The following is an 18,343-nucleotide window of genomic DNA, read 5'->3' as shown; positions in this document are numbered from 1 at the left end:
GGTCATTATTCAAATGAAATGCTTATGTATTTGTTTATAAGTAAAAAATTCAGCTTCCACCTGCACATTTTTGTGTCTACAGCCTTACGCTACTTTGCCCCATTTAACACATTTGGCCATAAAGCAGAGTGGTGAGAGATGTGATCATTTCCTCATTTAAATAAGGAAAAACATGCATGGTCTTACAGCATACTTACAGTATGTCCTCAAAAGCATACAGATTCTCCTCAAGGGCCTTCAGGGTATTGTGCTTATTTGGACAAAGGAGAAATGTTTAAAGTAGCTAAGAAAAGAATTTTAAAAATTCTCATGTGTCAACATACCAGAGTATAGAAAAAATATTACCTATAGAAGATGTGCTTGTCTGTAGTCTTTAATTGCTGAAGTGTTCAATGTTTAAAGGTGCATATAAAAAGTACATTTTGGTCATCGTGTCATTCAAAGGTTTGTGCTTGTGTTTGTGCTTAATGTCAACCTGAGCTTCAGCAGAGTTGGAGATTCTGTGTGTTTGTGTGATTGTGTGTGCAGAGGGAGAATGAGGGATGGAATGAGAGAAAGAGCTTCAGACACAGAGAATCACAGACTTTCTTATGCCCAGATTTCTCAGGACACTTGCAGTTCTCTCTGTCCTGTCTTTTTCATTAGGGTAGCTGTGCTCTGGCCCAGTGCACGCATACTCAGGGATTAAGTAGGCTTAGTTATGGAAGCTCTATGGTTGCAGTCTTTCCTTTGTCTAAAATTATTTTAGCAGGAATGGTATATGTTTTGGACATGTCCTGTTAGTTGTATAAAGCATCCTAATGTCTGTTATCCCTGCTGGGCTGTTGGTTAGTTAGAATTACTTATTGACTTTGTTCCCATTTTGTCCTGTTAGAGAAAAGTGTGTCAGTTTCAAAAGCGAGATGTGGTTAAAACAAATTAGGATTGAAGAAGCTTCTCGGATGAGACGTGAAACGTCAGGTTAAAACAAATTTTAATTTCTTATTCTCGTAGGCAGTTTAGAAAAAAAGCACAGCATTGCTAAACTTGATGACATGTGCAAAAAAATGTACTTTTCAAACCTTGTGATAAGTTGCATGATTAGGTTTCTTAATTACATATATTTTCTTAACCACTTACCCGATTCAGGGTTACAAGGTGGCTTGCAGTCCAAGAACTTCAAGTAAGGTTAAGTGGCAATTCTAAATTAGCTGGATGTGAGACTTGTTGACTGTCTCTCTTAGACCTTTCTGTGGTACATACAGCTTTTCCTCCAATGTTAAATGGAGATACTAGATTATACTAATTTATAATTATGTTATCTCTCACATTTGGTAACTTTTTGTTCCTTTAAATTCTTTGAAATATGTCAGTAAGATGCTTTGCCAAATAGGACATGTTCGGTCTGCGTAGGTTTAAAACATCTTTTATAGATGTTTTTTTTACGGCCTTGTCCTGACTCTTGGCTGTGTGATGTTTGAGTTGGCTTTGTCAACACACTGTGGATTGTCTGCCCACGGGGAGTGCAAGGAGAGTGCTGCAAACACACACACACACAAACACACACACACACAAACATAGACGCTCCTGGGTGTCACACATTTAGTCAACTCTGCAGATTTGTCCTGATTTAAACGTCGTCATTGATGGCAGGCTATTGTGAACCATTTCCAGTATACTGAACAACGGTCGATGTGCATGCTTATGTTTTTTCTGAACTGTAACTGTACTGCTAGCCAGCACCTTCTGTGTATTTCCCTTCAGTTGTTAATTTTTAGCCACACTGTGTAGCCAGTTGCACAGTGTGATGCTGTGTAAATGGCTACAAATGTATCACATGTGCCAGGGACCAAGAGATAACTATTAGTGACGGCTTCTGTTGAGTCATGTGTTGCTACGCTGTTCAGACTGTGCCTTTCATGCAGGCTGTACTTTGAATCTGAATATCATTGTGTGTCTTAAGATGAAGACTCAGTGAACACAGTGTGTGCACATTTGACTGTATTTAATAAATGTGGCTCCATCATCCCCCCAGACCTAAGGGTATTAATACTTGCTATGAAGCTGTCAGATTGTGAACATCCAATATGCACAAACGGGAATATGTTTCAGGAGTGCCTGAGGTGAGACTAGATTTGAAGAGGTTCATTTGTGTTTGTGATAAGTGTTGGCTGAAGGATGCTTTGTCAGCATTCTCAACTAGAGCTAACTCCAAACTTAATCTCTCCAATGTCTCTCTCTGACACATTCACGCAACTCAGGCCTCTTTCTCTCTATGTATATTAAAATTTTGACTAACCGTGTTCGTGATGGAGAGTTCCCTTACATTATATGGCGAGTTTGTATTCCCGGTTTGTGCATTATGTGTCAATTGAAGAAGTGTATCCACATAATAATTTTATGGAGTAAACCTCACATGTTGAGTATTCTTTGACCTTGCGGATTGTAAAAGGCGGAAGCGAGAGATGCACTGCTCAGACGTGGAGGAATTCCTGGATTATGACAACAAATTAACATCTTAAATGTACAAAAATACGTCTATATTCTTCTTGATTTCAGAAGGAAATTCATTGAAAGAACTAAATATACATCATTCAAAGAGATAAAATCAAAATAGGACAGACTTCGAAGGGGAGTTCTGCGCGTGATCAACTAACAATGCGCTAATTTATGTACAGTACAAAGACACAGTCATTTCATTTCAATAAGAAGCATTCTACCAAGAACTGCGCAAATTAGCTGCTAAAAATAACCTGATGATGGAATGTGAGGGATGTTCTAACAGAAATAATACATTGCAAGCCAAGGTTTTATGTATTTGTGCTTCTCTTTGAAAACAGTGTCGCAATTCAGATAAATGAAAGAATGCTGAAGGAGAATCAACATGTTTTTGATAAAAATGACAAAACATTCTCTTAGACATTGTTGGGGACAGCGAGCGAGGTCCTGGAATGTGAGAATCAGGTAGAGCCCGGGATTTATCCAGAGCAAAGCTGCATTACAAAACCTGTTACAAACAGTTTCACAATATAACCCTGAAATCTCCGAGGTAATACCTGTGTATCTTTACACAGATACACAGAGATACCTGTGTATCTGTGTAGCAAAACATTGATTACAGTGTAATCCCAAGCTGTCCGTGTGTTAATGAATATATTCTGTGCCTCTGTGTATTTTAACAGACATATGAGACGTTTCCTGTTAACAGATCAATTTGGTTCATAACTGAACCAACACCAGAGAGAAATTAAAACAAAGTGCAAACCACTGTGCTGACTCCTCCCTCCCGCTGATGCTACACATTAAGTTAAGTTCATTTAAGCAGTTATGTTTTACTCTGTTTCATCGTCATTATAGCCCCACAACAGTCTTTCTGGAGTACTATGCATATAAGCCCAAGATAAAACATTTCCCCTCGCTGAAATGTGACTGTGCATTTTAACCCCTACAATACTTTTCAGAGGATTAATATGGGTCCTTAACATAGTCTTGTATTGTATTATTTGGCTTCATATCACACCTTGCACACAGAAATTCCTGTGTATTACACACACTGTTTCATTTTATTTAATGAGTGCATGAAGGTTCTTATTCCATATCTGTGAATTTAAATGGACATATTTTTCTAATATTTTTTTATCAAATTAAAAATTAGTGTAAGCATGGAATATATTGTGTATTTGGCTCAATGATAAACATCCAGTTTATGATTGGTTCTTGTACTAGCATTCACAATAAGATCTCGTATTTTGTGTATTTTCGACTAGAGTCTTTTCTTCTGCGATTTCCTGCCTGTATGGAAATCAATAAATGCCACAACTGGTGCTTTACAAACAGCAGGGCCACAACTGATCAAACTGAGAGCATTTATACGGCGTGCTACGTAGAAGATTTTTTGCTGACCTTTAACTGGGTTCCTGTTAAAGAGTATGTAATAGCCACTCTAGCTCTGGTTTTGTAAGTAGTCACTTCTTTGGCTACAAACCGAACAGCGCAGTCGCTTTTAGAAGAATGATGAGGACCAGACTGAGTTACATTTTGCTTTGAGGGCTAAAATCATATTTCTTATCTACAAATCAAGCTCTTCAAGGACATGTGTGAATATAGCCCCTCAAAGGGAGATACATACCATATAGTCTTTTTAAGCAAGGCCAGCAGAGATATATATTCTTGCTCTATCTTCCTGTATTGATTTAAGTAGGGTTAGGCCAGTGATTTATGGAACATAATGACTGTGGAGAGCAAAGTTTTAAGCTTCTCATTGGGACACAGCATGCTGCTGGCTAAGATTATTCATTCCTTGTCTGAAATAGTTTCTGTCCAAGTTGAGATTCTGTTACTGAAGCAGCGTATGTCTTAGCCCTCTTATCTATTCACACATGATATAATCTGTAAATAGACTGCACTTTCACATGAATTTGCACTCACACATGATTCTTTTCCCTTTCCCTGATCCAGAGATTGACCTGTGTGTTTTTTTTAGGACATGCTAGAAAGGTGGTGAGGGAGTCAGGTGAGATTTTCTTAATTAACACGTTCCGACTGCAAATTCTCAAGTGGTCATGGCTGAGCTGTGTCAGTCCAGTCAGCAAAGCAATAGTCTGTATTTCTGTGTTTTAGGTAATGTATTCATCTGGTGGGTGGCAGCAGCAGCAGGATGGTCCTGTTGTTTGGAATGATCAGTTTTGTTCCTTCATCTGGAACTTGTGTTTGGTTTGGTTCTATATTAATCCTAGTCTTATTAACTTAACTTTTCCTCTTTTTTTTCTTTATTACAAATTTAAATGAATATATGCACATTAATCTATTTGTGCATGGGAATCAATATGCACAATTAGTGCAAAAAGTAATTATTATTATTATTATTATATACAAAATGTTTATCTCTATCAATTTCATGATTTCATTTTTTTTTTTTCAAATGTGCGTCCTGCTGATTTCTAAAAATTCCAGTTCTCTTTCTTATGGCTAAAACTGACAGCATATGTGGGCAACCTTTCTTCAATGCAGACTATTAGTTTCATAAAAAAAAGAAATTATTAAACTTAACAGTATTGCAGTAAATTGCAGGATCATCTCTCACTGAAACAACTGAAAGTAAAGTGCTGTGGTAGTGGAAACAACTACAAATAATTAACTGAAAGCGAGTTGCTGAACACCCACGAGAACAATGAAAATTGGCTGATTTCAGTCCCTGGTTGGTTGATCAGTGCATCTTTACTCAAAATGAATCTTTGGAATTGAAGCTATAATCACCCAAATAGTGTCAGAACTGAGTGTGTTTTCCATGAATGTATATAGTTTGTAACACTGATGTGTTCTTAAGGTCTGTATTCAGCAAACAGACTGGTTTCTTATGCCAGTATAATTATTACTGTGATCATGATTCCTCTCCTTTTAACCTGGCTAATACACAGCTGTTAGATCTTACTAGGACACGAGAAGGTGGGTGTGCTGATGATGATGTATTTGGCACTTTCTGAGGAATAATTTCCACCTATCTAGTGCCCCAAATCTTTAAATGCTTACGTGGCACATGCATTAAATATGATAATGTTATGTCACAATAACTTTTCTTTCGTCCTGCTTCTGTTCTTAGTTGTTATCTATTGTAAAAGTGACAAAGAATTTTAGTACAGAAATATAAATGCCAATTCAGCATCGCTAACACTGCTTTATGAAATGCAAATAAATATAAACGACCCTTCTCAGTGCTGCAAACTTGCTGCCACTGTCCATTACTATATTAATCTCTTGCAGCGAGTGTTAGAAGTGGCTGAGGAGTATTGATACAGCAAAGTCGTTTTTTAGTCTCTAACAGACTGGATGCGATCAGACGTCAGTAGTAGTGTAGGTCTGTAGTAATGTGTAGTGTTATGTGGATTGTTCTGAATCTCTGTGAGTAACCCTGCCATGAAACCTCTAACGCTGTGGACACAAAGCTTGGGTCCTTTTTCCTTCAGAGCTGCTGGCCCGTAAGGACATTGTGCTTACACTCAGCAAGGGAATGGATTAACCAGTTAAATAACATAGCTTTATTAAATCACAAATCTCCAACAGGCCCTTTCTCCCTTAGTGCCATCAAGTTTACTTAACAAGCCCTCTCTGAACCCTCTGCCCCGATTCTAGGCCCCTGTTAAATTGGTGGCCCACTCTTTTTGTCAGTCTCTCACTTCATTACAGGTTTAAATTCCACTGAACTGTCTCACAGCATTGTGCCCCATTGCCATGGTGGGGATGGAGTGGGAGATATTTACTTATGCTTTTATTATTCACAATAAATGTGTTTTTGTTGTCGTTGGAAGCTAAAATTGCACATTTGAGATGGAAAAATAGTTTTTGTATACTTTAGAAATCGATGAGTCTTTTGCCTTTTAGGCAGCAATCATAAGCAAAAGAAAAGTGAACATTTGCCACCAAGCATCCCTTCTACTCTGTTCTTGTGTTCTGCCAGATCCAGTTCAAGTTTCCTTCTCTTTCACTTTGTTGAATTAGGATAATTAACTCTCCTGACACACTATGCAAAGTAATCAAATCTGCTCTTTGGCAGCATGTGAATTCATTTAAAAGTTTCACTGTGTTCTGCTTTCTCTCTCCCTCTCTCTCTCTCCCCCTCTCACTTATGTCATACCTAACACCTCCCAAAGTTGGCATGTATCCATGATTTTAATGAAATGGGCTATAGGAATGACGGACCTGTCTAAATCATATAGACCCGGGTAATTGAGCAGAAGGAGATGCACATTAATCAGTGGTAGAATAGGGACACATACAGTAAAGCTGGCATTTAACAGCCCCCAAGATTAGGGATCAATAAGAAAAGGCACTGACGAGAGTGTTTTTCCTCTTCCTTGTATGTGTACCATATGCCCAAGCCCAATCCTGATCATTAACTTTTAGGCTGATTTTGATTAATAATGAGTTTTTATTTTAAAGGAGTTCCTTAAATTGGACCTTTTGTGCTCACTTTCAGCATGTTCTTGTACTCTGCAATTGCATAATTTACAGTTGTCTTAAAGCATTCCCTCATGAAACTAGACATTTTAGCTCCTGTCTTGTTTAGCCTCCCTGTCCCTGTAGACCATCCATCCATCCATCCATCCATCTTCTTCCACTTATTCAGTTCTGGGTTGTGGTTAAATTCAAAAACCAAAAAACAAGCCTATAAACCTATTAAAAAACTAAGTTTCACATAGCAAGCAGGAACAACATTATTGACTTATTTTTTAGATTTAGTCTTTATTTACAAGTACAGAACAATGTTTGTTCGTAAAATGTCAACCAAACTTCAATATGTCTACTGAAAGTTTTCAGAAAAATATATGTATATATATTGCATGACATATCTGACTTTTAACTATACCTGTGTTCTGTGGTGAAATTAGTCACAAGCCATTCAGCCTGATTATCAGTAGTGGTCAATCAATCAGTTGTTCTGTCTCTGCAGCATTGCCCTCTATCGATTGAACAGTCGTGACTTTTCAGCATTAGTCCAGCCCAGACTCTTGCTGTTTACAAGTTTACAAGAAGCGCTGAAAAAAACCAAACGTGTTTTTTTTTTTCCATTGGGAAATAAAAGCAAACTTCACACATGAAAGGTGACGTTTGAACACAGAGTGAAACCATTACATAGTGATAGAACATGAAATGGACAAAAATGAGCTCATAATGTATCTGTAAGATTTTCCTTTTTGCAGTCTTGAGTTTTTGCTAAATCTTTCATTTGTTTCATGTTCACTTTCATCGTCTCTTGAATAGTCCACATCTTACATTTTGCGAAACATGAACTCCACATTTTCGTATATCTAATTTATTATTGCAAACCTGTTTTTTTTTGTTTTTTGGGGTTTTTTTGCCTCAATTGACCTCTATGTACTGAACATGTTTCACTTCTTTTATACAGTAATTTATGACGTTGTTTTCACCCACGACATTGTTCCTCTGAGGTGTAACATTGGGACATTCTTTGCTTGACATAGTTTACAGAGACAACAACATGCTTCTGAGGTCAGCAACTCCCCAGTCACATTCCAGCTGCTCCCACAGTAACCAGTGGCAAGCGGACGAAGGGCTGGCACTTAGCTTTAGTGCATTGTTTGGTCTCTCTTAAGCCAGTTTCACTTTTTAAGTGCCAAGTCTGGAAACATGTCAGCTGATGCCTAACTTCTTAAGCTCCTGGCCTCCTGATATGCTCCTGGTATGGATGGCTTCAGACAAGGATTAGCAGTGATGGGCTGATGATATACGTGATGATTTCTGTGTATATTAGGTAATGAGCACAATAATGTGGTCTGGCTGTTCAGAGTTCGAACATGTTAAAGTGCTCTTTGGAAGTTTGTAATATCCAAGTTACGGTTAATCAAACTGTGCTGGAACTCAGCTGACTGAAAGTGTCTGGCTGGGACTTGTTAGGTTCAATGTAAAAGTAAAGAGTTTACCATGAAAAGCTTAGTGGCAGATCCTGCAGAAGAAGCAAAGAACCTCCTCACATGCGCACACTTACACCCACACATAACTCTCTCTCACACAGACACGCACACACTACAAAAGTAGTTTCACTGGCTGCCAGATAAGCTAAAGTAATAACAGTGCCATCTCAGCTAATTTTAGCCCTGTATTGAATGAGCCGCCACTGGTATTCATGGCAACATTTCTGGCTGAGCTAAGCTGTATATTCGCTCTCCCTGTATTGCCTGTCTCGCTCGTTCATATTCTCTTTTCTTGCTCCCGATCTTAATTTTTCTTGCTGCCTCTCTCTTTTCTATGTTGTTCGTTCCATTTTACACCCCTTTCAATTCTCCATCTTTCTCATCGTCTCACCTCTCTTTTTAATACGGCACTATGTTTAAAAGCTATCACATCGAGATTGTTATTTGGGGAGATTATAAAAGCCTCTTTACAGAAGTAAACATCTCTATAGTTGCTGCTTTCTCCCAACCTATTCTGCTCTGGAGTTTGTGCAGCACCAGAGACATAATCTCAGCCTTACATAATAAAGAGTAATGCCCACCAAGAATAGAAATATGTTTATGTGCTAGATATTAGCACCTCTAGCCACGACTATGTTCGCTCTCCTTATATTCTCTTAAAGTGTTTTTGAAGAATCTGTTGTTATTGAAACTGTGCTTTTTGTGTAATTGAGGCCTTCTTATTAGACAGATGTCACTGAGGTGTCATTTGGCTGCACTGTACTGCCATCCAAAGACCATGTAGTTCATGTAAAGCAGTATTAGGTATGTGCTCTGAGTTTGTCACTCGATAGAAATGGGCGCTATCAACCATGATGTCAAATTTGAATTAAAAAAGCCAGTAAGTATATAAAATCAGGGTTGAAAAACTTTAGTAGCTTTCTTAGCGCGGAAATTTTTTCTGTTGTTGTGGTCGCTTATTGACAGCTCACATTTCACATCAGTTCAAATGGGCTGCTGAAGCAGGCAAACACTCTTTTAACCAGTTTACATGAGTTTGGGAGAAAATTACTACCCGCTCTGTATATGGAATATTTTTGTCACTTGGTGGTTCTTTGTTTTTGTAATAAGTTTGAAACCCTTCTTAAAAACTACACACTTATGAGGCTCGAAGATTCAGTAATTATGTTACATTGCAAGGCAATATAAAATTCTGCTGAAATATACTAAGTATAGGCAATTTTTACATTTATTAATCTCTGAAGTCAGCAAAGCATGCTGACTTCAGAGATTAATAAATGTAAATGGGATAATACATGGGATAATGATGGGATAATACAACACAGGTGATGCTAAAAACAGACCGGAATAGCTATGAGAGATTTGAAGGTAAAATAGGAAGTGAAAAAACACTGGTTGTAACCAACCCGAAAACCAAAAAAACGTTGTGTAAGTTCCATAAAATGCATTTCCTGAAGTAGCCGGTGGATCTACTGAGATTTTCTAACACAACTATCTCTGAGGTTTACAAAGAATGGCACTGTTAAGTATTAAAAACTCACTAGTACATATGTACCCAAGTGCAAGTGTGTGAAAACGTTTTTGTGTAAATTTTGTCTGAGTCACAAGCGTGTATTCCAGGAAACTCTCCATTCAGACCACTGGGAGAAAATTTGTACTCCGAATACTCTCAATCCAGAGTGAGAAAGAATAATTCTTCTTAATAAATCTTTTTAAGAGTTTTGCAGCAAATCTTTAACAAAATCTCAAAGGAATTGACTTCATCTCTGTAGAGAGAGAAAAGGGAAACATCGCAGACAGATTTTAGATCCAAGACATTACTATTGATCCACACTACTTTTGAAAGTATGGAAAATGAGTTTTCAAACGAAGAGGTGCAGACTCAGAGAATTATTCAGTATTTAGGTCATGCCCTTTGCTGGAGCAACTTAAGACTTCTTCACACATGCACTGTAATCCCTAAATGCTCATAGCAGCATGTCTGAAAAAAAGAACCTTATTCATGTTTTACATAAATGTTGCTCATCCAGTTTTCTTGCTTCATACTATGTGACAGTTTGACAATATTCTGCACACTACTCACATTTGGATACTTGCAGTTTCTTTTCCATTAAATGCATACAGTTGTAGCAATGCAGCAATTTTCCACAAGAGTGCAAACTTGTAAACATTCCCTAAATTGGCAAATAAAACGTGCACTGTTAGAGATTTGATGTTTGGAAGCAAAATAAGAGGAAGGCTGTGTGTATCTGGCAGGATCTCTATTTTAGGAAAAGTGAAAGCCTCCTCTCTCATTCCTGCTGTCCTGTGCTATGACTCTTCTGCTTGCCCTCTGGCTACATGCCTCTTGTACAGAGCACTTCACACTTCCCATGTGAAACCAAAGCTTTGCCTTAAACCTACTGCTTTGCCACGTCCTCTGGGCTATTTTTACTCCAGCAGTGGCCACTGCTGTTAAAGCCATACCACAGCCTTTTGGACTGCAGCAGAGGCCATGTGTTTCCATCTGTGGTGGTGTGTCTAGGTATCTGAGCATGGATGTGTGAGTGGTAAAACTGCGTTTAAAAAGATATGTGTACAGAATAAGATACAGTAACAATTTCCCCCTCAGTTAGATGTACCTCTGACACTGACATTGGCTATTGGGAGACAAATCTCTCTTCAACTTACGAGACAGCATAAAGATCTTGTAAATACGTTTTTAGCACACTTCTGAACATGGGTGGACAGATGGATGGATGTGTGTTTTTGCACTTCTTAACCTCCCGCTGTATTAATGTGAAAGCCCTGACGCTATTTTCAACTGTCAGTCATGCACCATACAGAACTGGAAATCCTTATGATGAAGCACCTAGGGCTGTGTTTTTCCAACTTCTTAGGCATTTGCAAGAAAGAACTCCACAACATATGGTGTCAGAATTGTGATGGCTTGTCGGAAGAAGAAAACTGGCCTTCCAGTGCAATGAACAGAACTGCATTCCCAGCACATATGGTCAGATGAATGCTAATCAGCTTTCAGCACTGTGAAAGCCTACCTGTTTTCTTCCCCTGTCCCCAAGAGACTTCAGTAGAAGTAGTACAGGTTGACACATCTGTAGTCAACCTTGGAGCGCTCCTGGCCCGGCGAGACGTCTCTCTTTCAAACAATGTTGCATCAATAAACCTTTAATAGATTTTCAAGTTTTATGTGCTGCATAAGCCTCCCCGTCTAACTCATGTCTCTGTTTTTCTTGATCCCTGAGAATATCTTTGTTATTTACAAGGATTTCCTGTGCCTTTACATCCATCAGTTGACACGGTTTCTTAGCTAGACTTTGATCAGTAGTTTACCTTTGTATTTCTTGCTGTGCTTCACTCTTTCCTCTAACATTGTGGTTTGAAGGTCAGTTAGTCCCTCAGTGGTAGAGCATCCTGAAATAGAATCCCCACTTACCTGGGTTCGAGGTTTACTGTGCTTGGAAGCTCAACCATATGACCAGTAACAGAGTGCTTCACAATCAGTTTAGCCAGTGCTAACTGTTAATGGGTCTGGGTTACTGATCTATATATATAAAAAGTCATATTCATCAAAGTAAGCTGTTGGATCCTGTCGTTGAATCCTCGGTCACACTGATAGTTCGGTGATATCATCATGTTTCATGATGTTTCACCTCCATGTGGTCCTTCAAACCACAAAAAGATAGTCATCTTGAAAACACACACTTAGACACACAAAGACACACATGTATATTCACACCAGCATTGTGTCATGGTGCACTCATAGACTCTTCCATTTACTGAACTTTCAAATTATTTTTACTACTATTATTATTGTTGTTGTTATGTTAGAGAGGGTAGAGCAGTGGACAGCTCTCTGGGTAATTCCTAGAATCCAAAGACATCTATTGCTATAAAGCTGGCTGCAGGTGTGAATGTGAGGTTACTTGTAAATGGTCGTCTGTGTATATGTGTTGGCCCTGTGGATTGACGACCTGTCCAGAGTATATCCCACCTTGAATAGGCTCCAGTCCTTCATGACCCTGAGATGGATGGAATATGTATTTTGTTTTCTGTTTCTCATCTTTTTTTCCTGTTGCATTTTTGTAAATAATCCCACATTTTGGACCTCGGCAAGCTAATAAATACATTACTTTTTCATGTGCACCTAGGTTTTTCCAGGGCTTAACAAGCTTTTGAGGAAATAACAGGTAAACTGATATTGGCACTAAGAATACCACTGTTAGTAGCAAAAACAGAGACGGCGTAACGGTCAGTACTGATAATCCTTGTGCTGGAGCACCAGAATGACATGTGACACATGAGTGAGATATGAGTGTCAGATTACATCTTCTCTATGGCACCGGCGGCTGCTAAAGACATGCCAGAATCAACTACCTACAACAGAAATGCAACATAAACATCATAGGCTCTGTATGGGAGGCTCTGTATGGGAGAACTTTTGTGACATAGAGCTCTTTGTACTGTGCGTTGATTTCTGCACCACTTTGAAGCAGTTCTTAAGTGTTACAGCTTTCAACTCATCTCCAAACCTGGAGGCTTCATTTTTACATTTTTTTCTCTCTTTCTCTCCTCTGTCCTCTTTTACTTCTTCTGCCTTTTCTCTTATCTCCCACACCCTCCCACTCTGCTTCAGTGAAGTACATCAAGGAGATGTCTGCCTTCTTTAAAAGCTCTGGGTCCCCTGGAGCAGGTCTCCCGTGGGATTCTCCCCCTTCCACACCTCAAAGGGGCACTGAGCTCTCCCCTGCTGAGGTGAAGGAGCCCCGGAGCATCCCGCTGAAGATGTGCCAGGTGTCACGAAAACAGTGCCCTCCAGACACAGAAAACAGGTATTACATGTTAAAGCTTCACCGATTTATGTAATATTTCATACAGCTTATGGATTTGGATAAAAGAAATCGGACACATGAAAATGACATAGCTTTGTAAAAGGGACTTGAAACTTCCTCTTCACCCTTAAGCTTTAGTCACTTTGCCATGTCTTTTTAATTCCTCTAACAGCTTTTTCCCCACCTCTTTTATGTTTCTCTTCTTGCATCGTTCTCTTTTTCTGTCATCTCATTTGCCAGGTATTTTGAGGTGATTTCATCCAACAGAAAGAACTCTGTGTTCCTGAGGGCAAAAGACCCTGCCATGGCCCAATCCTGGTACAATGCCATCCAGGCTGGTGCTGCCAGCCTTTTACCACGAGTGAAGGAGGAGATGAGGAGCATGCAGCCTGGCATGGAAGTCAAACATCTGGGCTGGATTACAGAGCAGGTATGGAAGAATGCTGTGGTACATGATAAATCGTCCATAAATGGCTGTGCACGTGTGTGTGCCTCTATGTTACACCTTGTTACAACTTTTAACTATTATTTTAGGGGAAAAAAAGCAATGGTTAAACTGATCTTTAAAAGATTTCTGAAGTTTTGATAGAAATTTCAACATGCGCAGGTATCTCAGGGTCCAGAGAAACCCGTACTGGCTGTGCTGACTGACAAGGACCTGCTCTTATATCCCTCGTGTCCTGAAAGCAAAGAGAGCCTCAACAATCCGACAAAGAGCCACCCGCTCATCACCACCAGGTTTCCACCCTTACAGCACACGCTACATAACATGACACTTGTGCTTTCTCTCTCTTTCTTATATAAACGCATTCACATAACGATGGAGTTTCAGAAGCCCCACCCTGTTCGGCTCAGGCCTTCCTCTGGCTTGATTTAGCCCAGAGGACACATGCTCACTCTTTCCATAGTTGGACTGTTGGACGTTTTGCTAAATAACATCATATTCATGTGGAAACAGAACCTATGAGTCATGGGTTTTTCCTCTGTTTTTTCTCTCCTATGTTGCCCTGTAACAGTTTGTCTGCAACATCATTTGCTCTTATGGCCACATTATTTTCTATAAGTCTTCATTATCATCTTTCTCATACACTTTTTCCCACTCTTTCACCTACCCCACACCCTCCTTTCTCAGACTGGTCCACTCTGGTCCAGGAAAAAGCTCTCCAGTCTTGGATTCTGAGCTGTCATTTGGCCTACGTTCAGGCACAAAGCAAGGCGTGGAGACACATGTTTTTAGGGTGGATTCTGCTAAGGAGCTGTCGACCTGGACTCATCTGCTGGTGGAGGGTTGCCACAATGCTGCTGAGCTTACCAAGGAGGTCACCACGGGTACAGACATGCAAACGATTCTTCAGTTTTTTTTTCATTTACAGTCCTTTACGAATATTTCTGAAATTCAGATTTATTAAAAGAAAAGCCCACTACATGATAAATACCACATGGTGATGTCAGTTCTATACTAGAGTACACATGAATTATGTAATTCAGTTAGCAGCGTCTGTATGCTGTAAATTAGGGTAAGAGTTTTTTTTGGTTTGGGTTTTTTTTTCCCCCATTACTATCAGAAACACTGGTTTGTAATCATTGTTAACCTGAACTAAACACTATTTTAAGAAGAATTTACCTGTAATGGCAGGTAGCATTTTTGTATCTGAACCGATTTTCAGAAATAAGTTAAGGTTTCATTAGAGGTAGAAGCTGAAGAGGAATAAAGATGGAGCCCCCCTTCTGAAAGTCAAAATACTATACAACTAGCAGTACAACATGACTTTTTTTCAGGAAATGATTCAAACACTTGAATCATGCCTATAAATATACCTCAAATCTATTTCAACCAAACAATTCCTGCTTGGGCTTAAGACTTGGTTCTGTTCAACAGATACACACAAACATTCCAGTTTAAAACAGAGGCTCGTCTCACAAAGCAGGATTAGTGCGATTTATTGTTCTTTACACAGTGATCTGCACGCTGTACCCCTTTGTAGAACGTCCCTAATCTTTGCACAATTCTTCTGGTTGCATTTTAATAAAAGATTTGGGTTTTTAGAAACCAAACTTTCTTGCAATGGATTTTTATAAGGAGCTTGAGGGGAGACAAAGCATTTTGTCGTCTGTATTGTAGTATATAAAGTCTTAGCTCTGTGCTTACATCTAGACTGAGTAAAACCCCCCTACAGCTTTACAGCTAGATTTACTGCTCAGAGTAGTCCTACTTTCTGAGACAAGTGCCATACGGTGTAAAACCTTGCTGTGTAGTAAAGGTTTCACATTGCCCTCTGCTGGTGGAATAAAATGATGCAAAAACTTTCCAGTATAAACTAAAAATGGTTCTTTTAATTCCAATATGTGAAACGAATTCTAACATTCTTTTTAACTAAAATTTGGAACAATTTTCTTACAGCAATAAATATTTAAACTGCATTTCTTTGTCTTTTCAGTGTCACATTTAGTAAAGTGCATTCTGTAGCCCTGTATCAATACTGAATGACACTACTAATGAAATCACAAAGAAATCATTACTTGACCTTTACGCCACATAAGCCCTGTTTTTTCTGCTTTGGCAGTCTGCAGTTGGAATGGGAAAGAGTGCATGCTGGGAGTTCACATCGATGACGGTTTTACACTATTCACCGAAGAAATGGGTGTCAGGAAGAATATTCTCCTCCAGCAGCCTTTTGAGCGCCTCAGAATGTCCTCAGACGACGGCGTTCGGATGATGTTCCTTGATTTTGGAGGTCCCGAGGCTGAGATAGTAAGTTTTCCCCTGTTTTCTGTTCAGTTTTGACTTGAAGTGAAATATGTGACATTTCAGGGCAAGAATGCATCAGTAAAATCATTAGCACCATTACTGTGAGTGGTGAGTTCTCACTTGTTAGACAGACAGTGAACTTGACTAAACTTGATTTCTGCCTAAGCTTGTGTGTTAGCCATCTCCTTGACATTTAAGAAAAACCATGTAAAGAACCTTTTCAGCAACATTACCTGCTCCCTCTGACAGTTACAAATCATATTTCACTCTTTAAGTTATTCAGATTATTCCAATTCAGAGTTGACCTGCTTGTTATGCATTTATAAAAATGTTTAAAAAAGCAAAATTATATGGATTTCCTTCATTTAATCATGTTTCTTTTTTACTTATCTGTATCTCCTACAGCAACTGGACCTGCATTGTTGCCCTAAGACCTTAGTCTTCATAATCCACTCTTTCCTGTCTGCTAAGGTCAAGCGACTTGGTCTCTTGGCGTGATAAAGGCCAACTATCCGGAACGTCACAATAGGAATATTCAATAAAGTTTATGGTACAGCCTGGGAACTCTGAAACTCCAGATGATGGGGGGCTTGGAAATGATGCTGACAAGCCTTCCTAAGCCTCTAAAAATCATCTTTGGTCAGGCATCTCCTGATCCTTCTATGGAATGAACTGCAACAATGCAACGATGGTTGTTTGTTGGACTTAAATTTGTAAGGTAAAAGTTGGTGCAAGTCAGTAGTCACTTAAGGGAGCTTGCATCTGTCAAATCTGTCACAGTATGTCATGACACTTTGTGATGACAAATTGTACGAGTACGACTGCCTGTATCTTAATGTTTCTAAGCTTAAAGCCCCAGACGTTCATTTTTTGTCATCACATTTTTTATTTTTATTTCATAAGTCAAGATGGGCCTTTGTCTTGAGAATCTTTTCATCTTTCAGTCTTTGCTTTATGTGCTGTGAACAAAATCATTTTGTTGTGAATAACAAAAGTTATTTCACAAAAGTCCTGATTGATGTTGGACAAACATTTTCATAAAGGCAGCTCGAATGGAGTGACAGGATGACATGTCTGATCGCTACATAATCAATAGTCTGTACTGAACAATGTACAGAATGGCGCTATTATGATATGCTGTTCATGTGGATTCTTGCCAATACCCTGAAATTTTTCATGCGTTTTAAGACGACCTCCAAAAGAAAAAAAAACAACTTTCATTTCTCCTTTTTCTATGTAAAGTACAAAAAGTAAAACCATATATTTAAAAATGCTATTTTTCTGTGTTTAAACTACAAAATATTCATACCAAATACAAACCTGCAGTGCTTAACAATTTTATTAGACCATCACCTGATGTAAGGTTTATGCCACAGCTTCCCTGAATTAACAGTTTTGATATTTACCAAAATCGTGTTTCATGTTTCTGTAATGGTTAATCCACCAATAAGTTCTCTAATCAAAATATTTATAATGCTACAATATCATATGTGTTATTCATGAATTTTCAAATTTACTGTTCATAAAAAAGCTGAAAAAGTGCAGAAGCGCATTATTATTTTTGATTAACATGCCAAATCACAGTTATTTACTTGGATTTCTCAACAGGAAAAAAAAAAATCTCAGTGGTTGAACGTTATGCTTCATAAACTTCTAATTTCTGAGAGAGATCCAGTGTGCCAGCGCAGATTAAGGCATTTGGTTGGTTTCTTGACTAATAATTAACAATATATTTTTTAAACACATTTTTGACAGATTTGTGAAATATTTGTGTTTTCTTGTTTTTATGACAGGTCGTGTAATAAATTTGCTAAGCACTGTATCTTAAGTATCAATGGCCTTAATCAGTCTTGGCCTTTTTTGTCAGTAACATAAACAATCTAATAACACATTTTTCCTGTGTTTCACAGCACTGACAAAGGTTTTCATTATCATTTATAGATGACATACAGCCAGCTTAACTATACTTCTCTATGGATATGGAGTTTAACTCTTACTTTTGATTTAATGTCTTTGTTAAGTACTGTATTCTTAATACAGAGGGAAAGTACAGGCTTGGAAAGTTTTGCCACGGTCTTTGTATATGGAAATGTAGGGTTGGTCACTCTTGTCTTGTTATCTGTGCTGACTGAACATCTGCAATTTGGGGCCTTCTTTCTTCTTTGAACACTAAACAGACTTCTATTAACATATATATATGTATATATATGTATATGTGGATATATATATATATATATATATATATATATATATATATGTACAACTAAAATTGTTTGCTTTCAAGAATAAAATGTATTGTATATTCTTATTTAAACAAAGGTGTGCCTTGCAGGTTGTTTGTATATAAACATGTAATA

The 18,343-nt window shown here is 38.4% G+C and overlaps 1 protein-coding gene across 1 annotated transcript in view; it reads left to right on the top strand.

Moving 5' to 3' along the window:
* The window catches only part of snta1 (syntrophin, alpha 1), a 30,368-nt gene extending 12,402 nt beyond the window's left edge, over window positions 1-17,966 (top strand). Inside the window, exons 3-8 of the mRNA XM_019359331.2 lie at window positions 13,042-13,237; window positions 13,478-13,667; window positions 13,845-13,975; window positions 14,370-14,566; window positions 15,802-15,989; window positions 16,392-17,966. Of these exons, the coding sequence (XP_019214876.1) occupies window positions 13,042-13,237; window positions 13,478-13,667; window positions 13,845-13,975; window positions 14,370-14,566; window positions 15,802-15,989; window positions 16,392-16,484 (995 nt within the window). The 3' untranslated portion in view covers window positions 16,485-17,966. The remainder of the gene's footprint in view (window positions 1-13,041; window positions 13,238-13,477; window positions 13,668-13,844; window positions 13,976-14,369; window positions 14,567-15,801; window positions 15,990-16,391) is intronic.
* Window positions 17,967-18,343: the final 377 nt, after the last annotated feature.

The sequence above is a fragment of the Oreochromis niloticus genome, linkage group LG5, assembly GCF_001858045.2.
Source record: "Oreochromis niloticus isolate F11D_XX linkage group LG5, O_niloticus_UMD_NMBU, whole genome shotgun sequence".
Classification (NCBI taxonomy): Eukaryota; Metazoa; Chordata; class Actinopteri; order Cichliformes; family Cichlidae; genus Oreochromis; species Oreochromis niloticus.
The sequence above is the reverse complement of the archived record's forward strand: the minus strand, read 5'-3'. Positions and strand labels throughout refer to the sequence as shown.